At 49.4% G+C, this 17,500-nt stretch overlaps 3 protein-coding genes across 3 annotated transcripts in view; 1 reads left to right on the forward strand and 2 right to left on the reverse strand.

The window, feature by feature from the left end:
- Window positions 1–1,538, reverse strand: part of LOC133137220 (peptidyl-prolyl cis-trans isomerase FKBP14-like) — a 3,475-nt gene extending 1,937 nt beyond the window's left edge. Inside the window, exons 1-2 of the mRNA XM_061255352.1 lie at window positions 929–1,538; window positions 594–745 (exon numbers count right to left, since the gene is read on the reverse strand). Coding sequence (XP_061111336.1) covers window positions 594–745; window positions 929–1,245 — 469 coding nt within the window. The 5' untranslated portion in view covers window positions 1,246–1,538. The remainder of the gene's footprint in view (window positions 1–593; window positions 746–928) is intronic.
- Window positions 1,539–1,690: 152 nt separating this feature from the next.
- Window positions 1,691–9,030, forward strand: LOC133137753 (pleckstrin homology domain-containing family A member 8-like). The gene is made up of 5 exons (XM_061256082.1): window positions 1,691–1,822; window positions 3,544–3,660; window positions 4,282–4,437; window positions 6,762–6,931; window positions 8,968–9,030. The coding sequence occupies exons 1-5, from the start codon at window positions 1,783–1,785 to the stop codon at window positions 9,028–9,030; spliced, it is 546 nt and encodes a 181-aa protein (XP_061112066.1). The 5' UTR covers window positions 1,691–1,782.
- A 552-nt stretch (window positions 9,031–9,582) lies between these two features.
- The window catches only part of wu:fc38h03 (acetylcholinesterase collagenic tail peptide), a 17,263-nt gene continuing 9,345 nt past the window's right edge, over window positions 9,583–17,500 (reverse strand). The window contains exons 6-17 of the mRNA XM_061255726.1: window positions 16,337–16,408; window positions 16,110–16,172; window positions 15,945–15,971; window positions 15,726–15,770; window positions 15,155–15,190; window positions 14,839–14,919; window positions 14,655–14,751; window positions 14,249–14,388; window positions 13,787–13,906; window positions 13,572–13,719; window positions 12,360–12,462; window positions 9,583–10,583 (exon numbers count right to left, since the gene is read on the reverse strand). Of these exons, the coding sequence (XP_061111710.1) occupies window positions 10,514–10,583; window positions 12,360–12,462; window positions 13,572–13,719; window positions 13,787–13,906; window positions 14,249–14,388; window positions 14,655–14,751; window positions 14,839–14,919; window positions 15,155–15,190; window positions 15,726–15,770; window positions 15,945–15,971; window positions 16,110–16,172; window positions 16,337–16,408 (1,002 nt within the window). The 3' untranslated portion in view covers window positions 9,583–10,513. The remainder of the gene's footprint in view (window positions 10,584–12,359; window positions 12,463–13,571; window positions 13,720–13,786; window positions 13,907–14,248; window positions 14,389–14,654; window positions 14,752–14,838; window positions 14,920–15,154; window positions 15,191–15,725; window positions 15,771–15,944; window positions 15,972–16,109; window positions 16,173–16,336; window positions 16,409–17,500) is intronic.

Below are 17,500 nucleotides of genomic sequence, written 5' to 3' on the forward strand. Positions count from 1 at the left end.
TGACATCACACTCCACACCAGGCATGCTGTATGACATCACACTCCACACCAGGCATGCTGGATGACATCACACTCCACACCAGGCATTCTGCATGACGTCACATTCCACACCAGGCATTCTGTATGACATCACACTCCACACCAGGCATTCTGTATGACATCACACTCCACACCAGGCATTCTGAATGACATCACACTCCACACCAGGCATTCTGTATGACATCACACTCCACACCAGGCATTCTGAATGACATCACACTCCACACCAGGCATTCTGTATGACATCACATTCCACACCAGGCATTCTGAATGCATGCTGGATGGTGTGCCGGTGAACGGAGGTGTTTCATGCAAAGGGCTCTGTCCTTACCAGGGCGGAAAAGCAGCTCAGACCAGCATGCATCACACCAACATGGCCGCCAGCAGCCTGGTTAGTACAGCGTCTCTATACCCACGAGAGAGAGTGAGTTACAGTGAGAGCACATGCATGTGTTTATGGGTGCATTTGTGTGTGTGTGTGTGTGTATAATAGTCTGTGTACGTGTGTGTGTGCACATGTGTGTGAACTTGTGTGTGTGTGTGTGTGTATGTACCTTTCCCCTCCTTGCCGTAGGCCAGGCTGGGTGGGACAGTGAGTTTTCGGCGCTCCCCAGCACACATGTCCTGCAGGCCCTTGTCCCAGCCCCGGATCACCTCGCGGATCCCGAGCGTGAACCACACCGGGTTCTTATCTCCATGGAGACGGCTAGCACGGCAAACACACACACACACACACACACACACACACACACATTAGCTAGCGAATATAATGGAGGATACACAACATTATGCGATCTGACCCGGGGATTCGCAGCTGACGGGGTTTCCTGTTCGGCTACTTTCAAATTGTGAAACAATCTTGAGTTTTGAAACAACACGAACGGCTCACCTGGAGTGGAACCTGGTGCCGTTCTCCAGGAAACCCTCGTAGTGGACCAGCAGCATGTCCCCATACTTAGACTTGCGGCGGCAGATGAAAGGTTTGTTTAGAACTTCGATTTTAACCTCCGGATCCGGGAGTTTTGCTCCGCTAGCAAAAGATAGGAGCGACGCGCAAAACCAACTCCAAAATGCGAGTAACATTTCTGCGCGCAGGTACCAGAGCGCGGATGTAATATGCCAGTTTAAACCCACTGCGTGCTGCACACGGAGCCAGCTCACAAACACAGCGACGTCTACGTGGCAGGCGATTTTCGTACTAAGCATAGATATGTACACGCAAGCCCGGCAGCGACAACTGCTCTCATTTATATAAATGAATATTCATTCAATCATGCTTTAATGACAGAACGCTGCTACATTTAATGAAGGGGAACTGAAATCTATACCTTTGTGTTGAGTCGGAAGCGCAGAGATGAGATGGCAGTTAGGAATGCAGCGGAGGTCGCGAGGCTCTCCTACTTCTGCCGCTGTACCCTTTCTTTCTCGTGATTGGTGCAGTTTTGCATAAATCCCGCCTTTCCTATAGGATTCGTGCTGTTTTCGTTTCGTGTGTTCTCTCCGAGGAAACCTGAGCGGCTCGAAGGCAACATACCCTTAATCTGCGTGACGTCACACAGCTGACCCAACTGGATACGTAGTCATACGGATCCCCAATTCACTAAAGGTTTACGCCCATTGGTGACGTACGGCACATGGATACCGCGGCGGTGGCGCACCGAGTAACGGCAATTCTATCCGTGAATTAAAGGGAAAGAGTAGTGCTGTTCTCGGACTGTTCTATCGAGTCCGGGAAAATAGACAATGGAAGGGACGCTATATAAGTGGACGAACTACCTGAGTGGTAGGTGTGACGGCACTGGTGCTGTTCTCGTGAAACGGGCGATGGCGATGCAAGCCGCAGTGCGTGTGTGTACTTTTTGTGCGCGTCCATGTAAGACCCTGGAACAGTAGAGCTTCTAATGATGGAAATGAATGGCGACGGGAACATGGGAGGGGGTCTCAGAGAAATGCATCTTACGGCCGGCCAGTATTATTTAATATTAAGTGCAATGCAGACACAAGGGATAAGCGTTCCGCCTGTATTTACTTGCTTCGTGTCATTGCGCTCCAACCTAGTGCGAGCTCGAGACGCTGTGGACGGCATCCGTGAAGTGACGCGCAAAATACAACATTTTTCAGACAATGAATCCGCGATCCAATTCTTCCACTAACAACAATGAATATTAGGCATGAATAAACGCGTGACAGCCTGCATCTCTAAAGTGAGTTAAAAGACATTACAAACAAAGGCGTTTTATAAACTTTCTTTTTCAGGATTTTTTTTGTATCGATAATGTGATTATTTAATGTAAAACATAGACGGAGTGACGAATAAACGTAGTTACAAGTAATATTTTATATTCATAACGAGTCTACGGTAGATCATGCATAACGGTGCGCTGCAGTATTGATGCTTATATATTCATGCAGAAGTGAAAATACACCATTTCCAAGGGTGAGATGTGTTTTCGCGTCGGACTGCGTCGAGCAACAGACTGGGAGCATTCAGATCAGTTATTACGTCACATTTACCTTCTCCAGGGCTAGTAGTGTCCAGTGCCCATTCCAGGGTATAAAATGCTAGCTTCCAGCAAGATGAGAATCCCACAATACAATGTTCCATATAAAGCAGAGAAGACAGGGCAGCTCTGTTCTGGTTTGTTCCCCACCTGTCATTTCTTGCACTGCACCTGCTAAGTTAACTTGCACATCACAAATGTAGTCAGCTAGCACACCTGAGGGAAGACAGCCAGGTAAGGGCATGTGTTAAAGAGAAGGGTATGTGTTAAAGGGAAGGGGATATGTTAAAGGGGATGTGTTAAAGAGAAGGCCATGTATTAAAGGGGATGTGTTAAATGGAAGGGGGTGTGTTAAAGGGGATGTGTTAAATGGAAGGGGATGTGTTAAAGGGGATGTATTATGGGAAGGGGATGTGTTAAAGAGAAGGGGATGTGTTAAAGAGGATGTGGTAAAGGGAAGGTGATGTGTTAAATGGGATGTGTTAAAGAGAAGGGGATGGTTAAAGGGAAGGGGATGTGTTAAAGGGAAAGGGGTGTGTTAAAGGGGATGTATTAAAGAGAAGGGATGTGTTAAAGGCGATGTGTTAGAGAGAAGGGGATTTGTTAAATGGGATGTGTTAAAGAGAAGGGGATGGTTAAAGGGGATCTGCTAAAGGGAAGGGGATGGTTAAAGGGGATGTGTTAAAGAGAAGGGGATGGTTAAAGGGGATCTGCTAAAGGGAAGGGGATGGTTAAAGGGGATCTGCTAAAGGGAAGGGGATGGTTAAATGGGATGTGTTAAAGAGAAGGGGATGGTTAAAGGGGATGTGTTAAAGGGAAAGGGATGTGTTAAAGGGGATGTATTAAAGAGAAGGGATGTGTTAAAGGCGATGTGTTAGAGAGAAGGGTATTTGTTAAATGGGATGTGTTAAAGGGAAGGGGGTGTGTTAAAGTGGCTATGACTGCAGCCCCCATTTATCTTGTGGCTCCAGAGTTTGAGGTGACGTTTTTGTTTCCTCTGCAGGCTGGCAGCCGCGCTGGTTTGTCCTGGATGGAGGAACGCTGTCCTACTATGACTCCCAGGGAGAAGCAGGGAGAGGCTGCAAGGGCCACCTGCAGATCTCTGCCTGTGAAATACAGGGTACGCCATTCACCTCCGCATCACTGCCATGTGGGACAGACCCGCGTACAATACCTTTTTTTTCTCGACTCAAATACTTTGCTGTGCTTTAATGAGCATTTGGTGTATTGGAACCTCTCTCTCCTTTTACTCTTCAGGATGTTTCTGATGCACTTTTTTCTATTGACATGACAAAGTCAACTGGCTCAGACTGCCTGGATCCATATTTTCTTAAACTTGCTTACCTGATTGCTGCAAACTCATTAAATATATTTTATATTTTTACATATTATTACGTCAGGAAATATTCCAAATGTATGGAAATCTGCCTGTTTTTCCATTACATCCATAGGCACTGGTCATATCCATCTGTAAACAGAACATCAGTTACATGAACCTGGTGTCATCTCTGTAAACAGAACATCAGCTACATGAACCTGGTGTAAACTTGCAGTAATGTTGCTGTGTCTGTGTCTCTTGGCATTGCTGACTCCATAAATCAGGCCATTAGAAATCTGCAGCTTGCTCCATTGGCCTCTAAAGCAATGGTGTATTTGACCCTGGTCTGCTGTGGAACTGCTCTCAGCTGTTGAGACAGGATGATGAACAGGCTGCGGCCCATTTCACCCTGCCCCCCCGCAGTGCACCCCTCGGACAGCAGGAGGGTGGACCTGGCAGTCCCGGGGCAGCAGTGTTTCTACCTCCGAGCGTTCAACACTGCAGAGAGGCAGAAATGGCTGGTCGCCATGGGAACGGCCAAGGCCTGCCTGACGGACAATAGGACCAAGATGGAGAAAGGCAAGTACCACAGACACTCAAGTACACTGCTCAGAGTACCACAGACACTCAAGTACACTGCTCAGAGTACCACAGACACTCAAGTACACTGCTCAGAGTACCACAGACACTCAAGTACACTGCTCAGAGTACCACAGACACTCAAGTACACTGCTCAGAGTACCACAGACACTCAAGTACACTGCTCAGAGTACCACAGACACTCAAGTACACTGCTCAGAGTACCACAGACACTCAAGTACACTGCTCAGAGTACCACAGACACTCAAGTACACTGCTCAGAGTACCACAGACACTCAAGTACACTGCTCAGAGTACCACAGACACTCAAGTACACTGCTCAGAGTACCACAGACACTCAAGTACACTGCTCAGAGTACCACAGACACTCAAGGACACTGCTCAAAACAATTAAGGGAACACTTAAGGGACACATCAGATCTTGATGAATGATTTATTAAAGTTGAGAATCTTTACTGATGTACATTGTATAATTTGTTGAGAACAAAATGACGTAACAATGGTCAAAGGAAACTAAAATCATCAACCCATTGAGGGCTGGATTCAAAATCACACCGAAAATCTAAGTAAAAATGAAAATCACAGGCTGATCCAACTTGTGTGAATTTTATCACGGCAACTCATAATGTGACTCAGTAGTGTGTATGGCCCCCGTGTGCCTGTACGCACTCCTGACAACGTCTGGGCATACTCCTGCTGCTCCTGCTGCTCCTGCTGTTCCTGATGCTCCTGATGAGTTGGCGGATGGTGTCCTGGGGGATCTCCTCCCAGACCTGGATCAGGGCATCAGTGAGCTCCTGGACAGTCTGTGGCGGTACTTGGCAGCGTTGGATGCCCCGATACATAACGTCCCATAGGTGCTCAATTGGATTTAGGTCAGGGGAACGTGAGGGCCAGTCAATGGCATCAATGCCTTCCTCATCCAGGAACTGCCTACACACTCTGGCCACATGAGGCCGGGAATTGTCCTCCACCAGGAGGAACCCAGGGCCCACTGCACCAGCGTAAGGTCTGACAATCGGTCTGAGGATTTCATCCCGGTACCTAACAGCAGCCAGGGAACCGTTGGCTATGACATGGAGATCTGTGCGACCCTCCAAGGATATGCCTCCCCAGACCATCACTGACCCACCGCCAAACCGCTCATGCTGGGTGATGTTACAGGCAGCATAACGTTCACCACGGGTCTCCAGACTCTTTCATGCCTATCACATGTGCTCAGTGTGAACCTGCTCTCATCTGTGAAGAGAACATGGTGCCAATGGCGGACCTGCCAATTCTGGTGGTCATGAATGCCAATCGAGCTGCACGGTGCTGGGCTGTGAGCACAGGTCCCACTAGAGGACGTCGGGCCCTCATGCCACCCTCATGGAGTCTGTTCCTGACAGTTTGGTCAGAAACATGCGCACCAGTAGCCTGCTGGAGGTCATTTTGTAGGGCTCTGGTAGTGCTCCTCCTGTTCCTTCTCACACAAAGGAGCAGATACCGGTCCTGCTGCTGGGCTGATGCCCTTCTACGGCCCTGTCCAGCTCTCCTTGTGTAACGGCCGGTCTCCTGGTATCTCCTCCATGCTCTTGAGACTGCTGGGAGACACAGCAAACCTTCTTGTGACTGCACGTATGGATGTGCCATCCTGGAGGAGCTGGACTACCTGTGCAACCTGATTGGGCTGCAGGTACCGCCTCATGCTACCAGTAGTGACAGGGACACGAGCAGAACACAAAACTAGAGAAGAATCAGTCAGGAAGGATAAAGAGAGAGCAATTGTCTGTGGCCACCACATGCAAAACCATTACCTTTTTGGGGGTTGTCTTGCTTTTGCTTCTCCATTGCACCTGCTGTCACTTTCATTTGCACCAAAGCAGGTGAAATTGATTCACAATCATTTCTGCTTCCTAAATGAACAGATTGATATCCCTGAATTTTTACTGACTTGGTGTCACACTGTGATGATTACCACTGAAGCTCAAGTGCTAGATCATCCCTATAATTTATAGACTCCCTTGTTCACTCATTCACTATTCCCTGCAGGGGGAACATTCACACATTCTTTTGTGGGAATATTTGAGAGCACTGTTTGGTACATACATTTGCAGTTAGAATTGGGACACTAATAAAATGGCAGAAAGCAAATACAGTGCATTATACTGTATAGTGAATAGGGAGAGATTTTGGACATAGCTGTTTTATATTACCCCTACCAGTGAAAACATGCTAACAGGTCATCACTACCATAGATACAGTGGAGTGAGATGACCTTTACCATAGATGTACAGTGCTCATGGACCTGGTTCTGGTCGCAGAGCTGCAGGAGAATGCGGAGGCCCTGAAGGCTAAGATGGCTGAGCTGCGTCTCTATGGTGACCTCCTGTGTGAGCTCGTGGGCCGGATCAGAGAGGAGCCCTCCACTGCAGTACAGGTGAGCCACCAGCAGAGGGAGCCATGGAGCCATTCACCCACCCTGGGACCCTGGGTCTGTGTGTATTTAATGTGTGTATAATGTGTGTATATAATGTATGTGTGTATATACTGTGTGTATAATGTATGTGTGTATAGTGTGTGTATAATGTACGTGTGTATATACTGTGTGTATAATGTATGTGTGTATAGTGTGTGTATAATGTACGTGTATATACTGTGTGTATAATGTATGTGTATGTAGTGTGTATAATGTACGTGTGTATATACTGTGTGTATAATGTATGTGTATATAGTGTGTGTATAATGTATGTATGTGTATAATGTGTATATAGTGTGTATAATGTATGTATGTGTTTATAGTGTGTGCATAATGTATGTGTGTAATGTGTGTATATAGTGTGTATAATGTATGTGTGTGTATAATGTGTGTATATAGTGTGTATAATGTATGTGTGTGTATAATGTGTATATATAGTGTGTATAATGTATGTGTGTGTATAATGTGTGTATATAGTGTGTATAATGTATGTGTGTGTATATAGTGTGTATAATGTATGTGTGTGTATAATGTGTGTATACTATGTGTTACAGGACAGAGGGGGCACACTCAAATCCACCTGCAGCTCGTTCCTCAGGACTCTGGAAGAGTGTCTGCTGATCACGAGCCTCACCTTCAACACTGACCTGCCCCCCCGGGCCCCCCCCCATTGCCCCCCCGCGTCATGCAGCCCCAACCCCCCCCACTGCCCCAGGGACAAACCCATTTTTACAGCGCGTGAGGTCTGCGTCAGTCAAACTGTCCAGAGTGAGGAACAGGAAGTCAGTTCAGCCCAGTGTCTGGAACAGGAAGTCAGTTCAGCCCAGTGTCTGGAACAGGAAGTCAGTCCAGCCCAGTGTCTGGAACAGGAAGCCAGTGCAACAGAGTGTGAGGAGCAGGAAGTAAGTTCAGCCCAGAATGACGAACAGGAAGTAAGTTCAGCCCAGAATGACGAACAGGAAGTAAGTTCAGCCCAGAATGACGAACAGGAAGTAAGTTCAACCCAGAGTGAGGAACAGGAAGTCAGTTCAGCCCAGAATGAGGAACAGGAAGTCAGTTCAGCCCAGTGTCTGGAACAGGAAGTCAGTCCAGCCCAGTGTCTGGAACAGGAAGTCAGTGCAACAGAGTGTGAGGAGCAGAAAGTCTGTTCAGTCCAGAATGAGGAACAGGAAGTCAGTTCAGCCCAGTGTCTGGAACAGGAAATCAGTCCAACAGAGTGTGACGAACAGGAAGTAAGTTCAGCCCAGAATAATGAACAGGAAGTAAGTTCAGCCCAGAATGACAAACAGGAAGTAAGTTCAACCCAGAGTGAGGAACAGGAAGTCAGTTCAGCCCAGAATGAGGAACCGGAAGTCAGTTCAGCCCAGTGTCTGGAACAGGAAGTCAGTCCAGCCCAGTGTCTGGAACAGGAAGTCAGTGCAACAGAGTGTGAGGAGCAGAAAGTCTGTTCAGTCCAGAATGAGGAACAGGAAGTCAGTTCAGCCCAGTGTCTGGAACAGGAAGTCAGTCCAGTAGAGTGTGAGGAACAGGAAGTCAGTTCAACCCAGAATGACGAACAGGAAGTAAGTTCAGCCCAGAATGACGAACAGGAAGTAAGTTCAGCCCAGAATGATGAACAGGAAGTAAGTTCTGTCCAAAATGATGAACAGGAAGTCAGTCCAGCCAAGAATGACAAACCGGAAGTCAGTTCAGTCCAGAATGAGGAACAGGAAGCAAGTTCAGTCCAGAATGAGGAACAGGAAGCAAGTTCAGTCCAGAATGAGGAACAGGAAGTCAGTCCATCCCAGTGTCTGGAACAGGAAGTCAGTCCAGTAGAGTGTGAGGAACAGGAAGTCAGTTCAACCCAGAATGACGAACAGGAAGTAAGTTCAGCCCAGAATGACGAACAGGAAGTAAGTTCAGCCCAGAATGATGAACAGGAAGTAAGTTCTGTCCAAAATGATGAACAGGAAGTCAGTCCAGCAGAGTGTGAGGAACAGGAAGTCAGTCCAGCCAGGGGTGTGGAACAGGAAGTCAGTTCTCCGGAAAGAAACAAAGTGCACCCTGTCCAGACTGAGGAAGAGGATGACGAAGAGCAGGTGGAAGTGCAGAGTAGTGAGGACCCTCCCTCATGACCCCTAGTATTCAGGGACCCATAATGCACTGGAAAGGACAATCTACAGGTACCCAAGCAGGATATCACAGGGACTCACACTGCATACCACTGTATATCACATTACAGGATATACCACTGTATAATACACATTACATTACATTACATTATTGGCGTTTTCAGAGCGACGTACAGATGATTAGACTAAGCAGGAGACAATCCTCCCCTGGAGCAATACAGGGTTAAGGGCCTTGCTCAAGGGCCCAACGGCTGTGCAGATCTTATTGCGGCCATTACCGGGATTAGAACCACCAACCTTGGGTGTCCCAGTCATTTATCTTGACCACTACGCTACAGGCCGCCCCCCATATAATACACCAGCAATATAATAATACACTACTCCCCCCCTATAATACACCAGCCCCACAACCCCTTCAATGGGAGGGCCTCTCTTTGACCACTGCCTGTACCTCAGTATGAACCAGCGCCCCCTGTTTAATACACCCCCCTGTTTAATACCCCCCCAGTTTAATACACCCCCCCAGTTTAATCCCCCCCAGTTCATACACCCCTCCCTGCACACACAGTTGTGTATGTTCACTGCAGCACTGTGCTTCACTTCAGGTTCAATAAAAACTCTTCCCTCTCCATCTCTCCATCTCTCCATCTCTTCATTTCTGCATGGCAGTGAAGGGGGGTTGTCCTCTGTGTGCTGATTGAGTGTTTCTGTGGGTCTCACAGATATCACAGTCCATCCTCACACTGACACTAAACCAAGCAGGATTACAGACTAGATATTGTTATATAACATTAGATATAATTATATTACATATCAGATATTAAGATATTTCATTACATATCAGATTACATTGTATTACATATGAGCTATCACATCTTCCTTTTAAAACATCATATGAGCCACATCTTTCACAGGCCAGAATCCGCACCCGTGTGGATCTTTCAATCTTTGCCCGACAAGAAAAATAATGAACAAAATCAGTCGAGCTCATCACAGCAGGCACAGCTTCTGAAAGTGAGTAAAAACTGAATTTGGGTGAAACCCTCCTTTAGGAGCACCAGTGAGGCAGAGATTATCATACCACACACAAATACACAGACAAGCAACTCTTAGCAACAAACAGGAAATGCAACCAGACAGAATCTTTGGTACAGTGTGACATCATTATGACATCATAATAATTTACATGTGTACAGGTGTGTCTGAGGGGTGTGGTCTGTGTACAGGTGTGTCTGAGGGGTGTGGTCTGTGTACAGGTGTGTCTGAGGGGTGTGGTCTGTGTACAGGTGTGTCTGAGTGTCAGGTAAAAGGTGAGGTCCAATGAGCCAGCTGGGCGCGTAGCCAGGGGTGGGGCTGTGAAGCCCTGGTTGAGAGATTAAGACAGAATGCAGTGTTCCAATGCCTGGCCAGTGGTCAACTCAACTACTATGGACTGTGGGTTTTGTAGGTAAGAGTTCTGGAGGGTTTCTGGTTGTCCTTTGAGCACTCAGGTGATATACTTGCAGTTTGTTGAGTCGATGGTACAGAATGCTGTACACGTCAGCTGGCCAAATGTCCTGGGATACAATGGAAGAACATCATCAGACACTCCCAAAGAATGTGCTTTACATCATCACAGAGAGATGTGTACATCATCACAGAGACATGTACATCATCACAGAGACGTGTACATCATCACAGAGATGTGCATCATCACAGAGACATGTACATCATCACAGAGACGTGTACATCATCACAGAGATGTGCATCATCACAGAGAGATGTGTACATCATCACAGAGACGTGTACATCATCACAGAGATGTGTACATCATCACAGAGACGTGTACATCATCACAGAGATGTGCATCATCACAGAGACATGTACATCATCACAGAGACGTGTACATCATCACAGAGACGTGTACATCATCACAGAGATGTGTACATCATCACAGAGATGTGCATCATCACAGAGACGTGTACATCATCACAGAGATGTGTACATCATCACAGAGATGTGTACATCATCACAGAGATGTGCATCATCACAGAGACGTGTACATCATCACAGAGATGTGTACATCATCACAGAGATGTGTACATCATCACAGAGAGATGTGTACATCATCACAGAGACGTGTACATCATCACAGAGATGTGTACATCATCACAGAGACGTGTACATCATCACAGAGATGTGTACATCATCACAGAGAGATGTGTACATCATCACAGAGATGTGTACATCATCACAGAGATGTGTACATCACCACAGAGATGTGTACATCATCACAGAGACATGTTCATCATCACAGAGATGTGTACATCATCACAGAGATGTGTACATCATCACAGAGACATGTACATCATCACAGAGAGATGTGTACATCATCACAGAGACGTGTACATCATCACAGAGATGTGTACATCATCACAGAGATGTGTACATCATCACAGAGAGACTTGTTCATCATCACAGAGATGTGTACATCACCACAGAGATGTGCATCATCACAGAGATGTGTACATCATCACAGAGAGATGTGTACATCATCACAGAGACATGTATATCATCACAGAGATGTGTACATCATCACAGAGACATGTACATCATCACAGAGATGTGTACATCATCACAGAGAGATGTGTACATCACCACAGAGATGTGTACATCATCACAGAGAGATGTGTACATCATCACAGAGACGTGTACATCATCACAGAGATGTGTACATCATCACAGAGATGTGTACATCATCACAGAGATGTGTACATCACCACAGAGATGTGTACATCATCACAGAGACATGTACATCATCACAGAGATGTGTACATCACCACAGAGATGTGTACATCATCACAGAGACATGTACATCATCACAGAGATGTGTACATCACCACAGAGATGTGCATCATCACAGAGATGTGTACATCATCACAGAGAGATGTGTACATCATCACAGAGACGTGTACATCATCACAGAGATGTGTACATCATCACAGAGACATGTACATCATCACAGAGATGTGTACATCATCACAGAGAGATGTGTACATCACCACAGAGATGTGTACATCATCACAGAGAGATGTGTACATCATCACATAGACGTGTACATCATCACAGAGATGTGTACATCATCACAGAGATGTGTACATCATCACAGAGATGTGTACATCATCACAGAGACGTGTACATCACCACAGAGATGTGTACATCATCACAGCGAGACTTGTTCATCATCACAGAGATGTGTACATCATCACAGAGAGATGTGTACATCATCACACAGCAGATTGATTGGTGAATCCATGGATCTGTCAAATGAAGAAGCTGAAAACAGAACAAACCCTGGAAGGAAGGATTTGCAGGTGTGAAAACCAAAGTCTTTCCCATCACAGTCCTCCACCCCCTCATAGCGATACCCATCCCCACAGTACGCCCGCTGGCACTCTGAGGGAGGAGAGAGAGAGAGAGAGAGAGAGAGAGGGGGAGTGTGGGTGATCACCCACATCACATCAACCAATGTCCACATGGCAAACTGTCAGGAAACAATGATGGAAAAGAGGGAGAGGGAGAAAGGTGGTGGGAGAGAGAGAGTGGGAGGGAGAAAGAGAGGGAGAGAGAGGGCGGGGGGAGAGAGGGAGAGAGGGAGAGAGAGGGCGGGGGAGAGAGAGGGAGAGGGTGGGGGGAGAGAGGGAGAGAGAGGGAGAGAGAGAGTGGGAGGGAGAAAGAGGGAGAGAGAGGGCGGGGGAAGAGAGGGAGAGAGAGGGGGAGCGAGGGTGGGGGGAGAGAGGGAGAGAGAGGGAGAGAGAGGGCGGGGAGAGAGAGGGAGAGAGGGCGGGGGGAGAGAGGGAGAGAGGGCAGGGGGAGAGAGGGAGAGAGGGAGAGAGGGCAGGGGGAGAGAGGGAGAGAGAGGGAGAGAGGGCAGGGGGAAAGAGGGAGAGAGAGGGCGGGGGGAGAGAGAGGGAGAGAGAGAGAGGGCGGGGGAGGGAGAGAGAGAGAGGGCGGGGGAGAGAGGGAGAGAGAGGGAGAGAGGGCGGGGGGAGAGAGAGGGAGAGAGAGGGAGAGAGAGGGCGGGGAGAGAGAGGGAGAGAGAGGGCAGGGGGGAGAGAGGGAGAGAGAAGGAGAGAGAGGGAGAGAGGGAGAGGGCGGGGGAGAGAGAGGGAGAGAGGGCAGGGGGAGAGAGGGAGAGAGGGAGAGAGGGCAGGGGGAGAGAGGGAGAGAGAGGGAGAGAGGGCAGGGGGAAAGAGGGAGAGAGAGGGCGGGGGGAGAGAGAGGGAGAGAGAGAGAGGGCGGGGGAGAGAGGGAGAGAGAGGGAGAGAGGGCGGGGGGAGAGAGAGAGAGGGTGAGGGAGAGAGAGGGAGAGAGAGGGAGAGAGGGAGAGAGGGCGGGGGAGAGAGAGGGAGAGAGGGCAGGGGGAGAGAGGGAGAGAGGGCAGGGGGAGAGAGGGAGAGAGGGCAGGGGGAGAGAGGGAGAGAGAGAGGGCGGGGGGGGAGAGAGAGAGGGTGAGGGAGAGAGAGGGAGAGAGAGAGAGAGAGAGAGAGGGCGGGAGGACTCACTGACGCAGCTGTCTGTTATGATGTTGTTGCCATCATCACAGGCCTCCCCACGATGCATCTGCACCCAGCCGTCCCCACAGGCCCCGCCCCCCTCCGCCGAGACTCCGCCCACATCCGCCACGCCCTCCGTTGCTTGAAACGGCGTGAGCTGGACAGGAGAAGAGCCAATGAGAAGTCAGCGGCTCACCCTGCCTGGGAACACCAGCCTGGAATACCTGCATCGGCTGCCATCCGTCCACATCCTTAAAATAGAGGGTCCGCTGATCCCTCCGGAAGGCCAGCGCATTCTCCACATGCAGCTGAGCCAGCTCCTCCTCACTGCTCACCACAAAGATCTGCAACAAGCCGAGTGGCACGCTGTGAGCTCCCGTTCATGTAAACACGGCCTGAGAGAGACTTACAGGGCTCACTCAAACCTTCATTTTGGGCTGGGTGATACTAATACAATAACATTTTGCTGTTACTTAGACATGGTAGTAAACAGGGGCAGGGTGAGGGGGTGAGGGGTGAGGGGGTGAGGGGTGAGTGGGTGAGGGGGGGTGAGGGGGTGAGGGGGGGTGAGGGGGTGAGGGGTGAGGGGGGGTGAGGGGGTGAGGGGTGAGTGGGTGAGAGGGGGTGAGGGGGTGAGGGTGAGAGGGGGTGAGGGGGTGAGGAGGGGTGAGGGGGCAGGGACTCACCAGGGGCACGCGCGCGTAGTTGCCCTGGGGCAGATGTTCCTCATGGGGGGGTTTGTTGGTGTTCAGGGGGGTGAAGCAGTCACACTGACCAGGGGCGCCAGGCAAACCCCTCTCTCCCTTTTCCCCCACCAGAAAGAGCCCTGTACACACACACACACACACACACACACACACACACACACACACTCACACACATACACACACACACACACACACACACACACACACACACACATACACACACACACACATAAACACCCAGAGACACACACACACACACATACACACACACACACACATAAACACCCAGAGACACACACACACACACATAAACACCCAGAGACACAGGTCCCCACACTGTCTGTACCCCTCCTACACCCTCTCTCTCTCTCTCTCTTTCTCTTACCTGAGGCAGGAAGGCCCGGGGGGCCGGGGGGTCCTGTGGGGCCGGGGGGTCCTGCACGTCCCACGGGGCCCAGGAGCCCAATATCCCCCCTCCCACCCTGTGTGGGACAGACAGGTCCAGGATCAGCACTAAAACAGGGTGACCGGGGGGTTTCAGGGGCTGGAGCCCAAATGAGTCCTCTTACCCGTTTACCCCTCTTCCCTGGGCCCCCTGCCAGACCTCTGCTCCCCAAAACACCCGGTTCCCCTTTCAGACCCATCTCACCCTGGTGGAGGAGAGAGAGTCAGGGGGAGAGAGAGGGAGGGAGAGGGAAAAAGAGAGAGCGAAGGAGGGAGAGGGAAAGAGAGAGAGGGGGAGGGAGAGCGGGGAGAGAGAGGGGGAGAGAGAGGGGGGAGAGAGAGAGGGAAAGAGAGGGAGGGAGAGAGAGAGAGAGAGGGAGACAGAGGTGAATGCAGAAAAGTGAAGCAGTGTGAACTGAAAGGTAACTGAAGTTCATTCACCTTCTGTCCCAGCATTCCAGAGAGACCCATCGGACCCTGGAAAAAACCACAGCAGTGATGAGACCCTCTCCGGGAGACTGAACCGTAACAGAACCAGACTGGACCGTAACAGAACCAGACTGGACCGTAACAGAACCAGACTGGAACATAACAGAACCAGACTGGACCGTAACAGAACCATATTGGACCGTAACAGAACCAGACTGGAACATAACAGAACCAGACTGAACCGTAACAGAACCAGACTGGAACATAACAGAACCAGACTGGACTGTAACAGAACCAGACTGGAACATAACAGAACCAGACTGGAACATAACAGAACCAGACTGGACTGTAACAGAACCAGATTGGACCGTAACAGAACCAGACTGGAACATAACAGAACCAGACTGAACCGTAACAGAACCAGGCTGGACCGTAACAGAACCAGGCTGGACCGTAACAGAACCAGACTGAACCGTAACAGAACCAGACTGGACTGTAACAGAACCAGACTGGACCGTAACAGAACCAGGCTGGACCGTAAGAGAACCAGGCTGGACCGTAACAGAACCGGACCTGCACCCACCTTCTCCCCCCGCAGCCCGGCCTCGCCCCGAACCCCTCGCGCCCCCTGACAGGAAGAGCAGAAATCACCGTCAGGGCATACAGGAAATATGTGTGTTACAGCAGGACAGGACTCTGGGAAACGTAGTGTGTGATTACAGGAGAGGACAGTGGGAAATGTAGTGTGTTACACCAGGAGAGGACTATCAAAGTAATGTGTGTAGATTGCAGGAATTCTCACCTTTTCCCCTTTGTATCCAGGCAAGCCCTGCAGTGAAAGAGAAGGCATCATTCGGCTGCTCATGAAGATGTTTCACAGACAGGCACACAGACAGGCACACAGACAGGCACACAGACAGGCACACAGACAGGCTGGGGTGGGGCAGGAGAGGGTGGAGTTACACACCTTTGGGCCGATTTGACCTCTGACCCCCGGTGACCCCAGGAGGCCTGGATCCCCCTTCTCACCCTGGAGGTCCGAACAGCCAGAGTTGGGGTTATGGTTAGAGTAGCACAGAGAACACAGATATATACTATACAGCATATACAACACAATACTGCAGTGGAATGCTCCTATTAATAAACTGCTGCAGTTCAATGTAATGCAATGGGCCGTGTGTAATATGGACTCACTTTAGGTCCGTTTGGTCCAGGCCAGCCGGCCGGGCCCTGCCGCCCCGGGAGACCAGGTGGACCGGTATGACCCTGAACACAACACACACTGAGAACACACACTCACACACACTGAGAACACACACTCACACACACTGAGAACACACACTCACACACACTGAGAACACACACACACACACTGAGAACACACACCCACACACACTGAGAACACACACTCACACACACTGAGAACACACACTCACACACACTGAGAACACACACTCACACACACTGAGAACACACACTCACACACACTGAGAACACACACTCACACACACTGAGAACACACACACTGAGAACACACACCCACACACACTGAGAACACACACCCACACACACTCACACACACTGAGAACACACACACACACTGAGAACACACACCCACACACACTCACACACACTGAGAACACACACTCACACACACTGAGAACACACACTCACACACACTGAGAACACACACTCACACACACTGAGAACACACACACTGAGAACACACACCCACACACACTGAGAACACACACCCACACACACTGAGAACACACACTCACACACACTGAGAACACACACTCACACACACTGAGAACACACACTCACACACACTGAGAACACACACTCACACACACTGAGAACACACACTCACACACACTGAGAACACACACCCACACACACTGAGAACACACACTCACACACACTGAGAACACACACTCACACACACTGAGAACACACACTCACACACACTGAGAACACACACTCACACACACTGAGAACACACACCCACACACACTGAGAACACACACTCACACACACTGAGAACACACACTCACACACACTGAGAACACACACTCACACACACTGAGAACACACACTCACACACACTGAGAACATACACTCACACACACTGAGAACAAATACTCACACACACTGAGAACACACACTCACACACACTGAGAACACATACTCACACACACTGAGAACACACACACACTGAGAACACACACTCACACACACTGAGAACACACACACACATCCACACACTGAGAACACATACTCACTCACACACACTGAGAACACACACTCACACACACTGAGAACACACACTCACTCACACACACTGAGAACACACAC

This window comes from Conger conger, chromosome 9, assembly GCF_963514075.1.
Source record: "Conger conger chromosome 9, fConCon1.1, whole genome shotgun sequence".
Lineage (NCBI taxonomy): Eukaryota > Metazoa > Chordata > Actinopteri > Anguilliformes > Congridae > Conger > Conger conger.

Coding starts and splice junctions, on each gene's coding strand:
- LOC133137753 (XM_061256082.1), top strand. CDS start 1,783: ATGGAAGGGACGCTATATAAGTGGACGAACTACCTGAGTG. Junction 3,661..4,281: donor CTCTGCCTGTGAAATACAGG/GTACGCCATTCA, acceptor GCCCCCCCGCAG/TGCACCCCTCGGACAGCAGG. Junction 4,438..6,761: donor TAGGACCAAGATGGAGAAAG/GCAAGTACCACA, acceptor TTCTGGTCGCAG/AGCTGCAGGAGAATGCGGAG.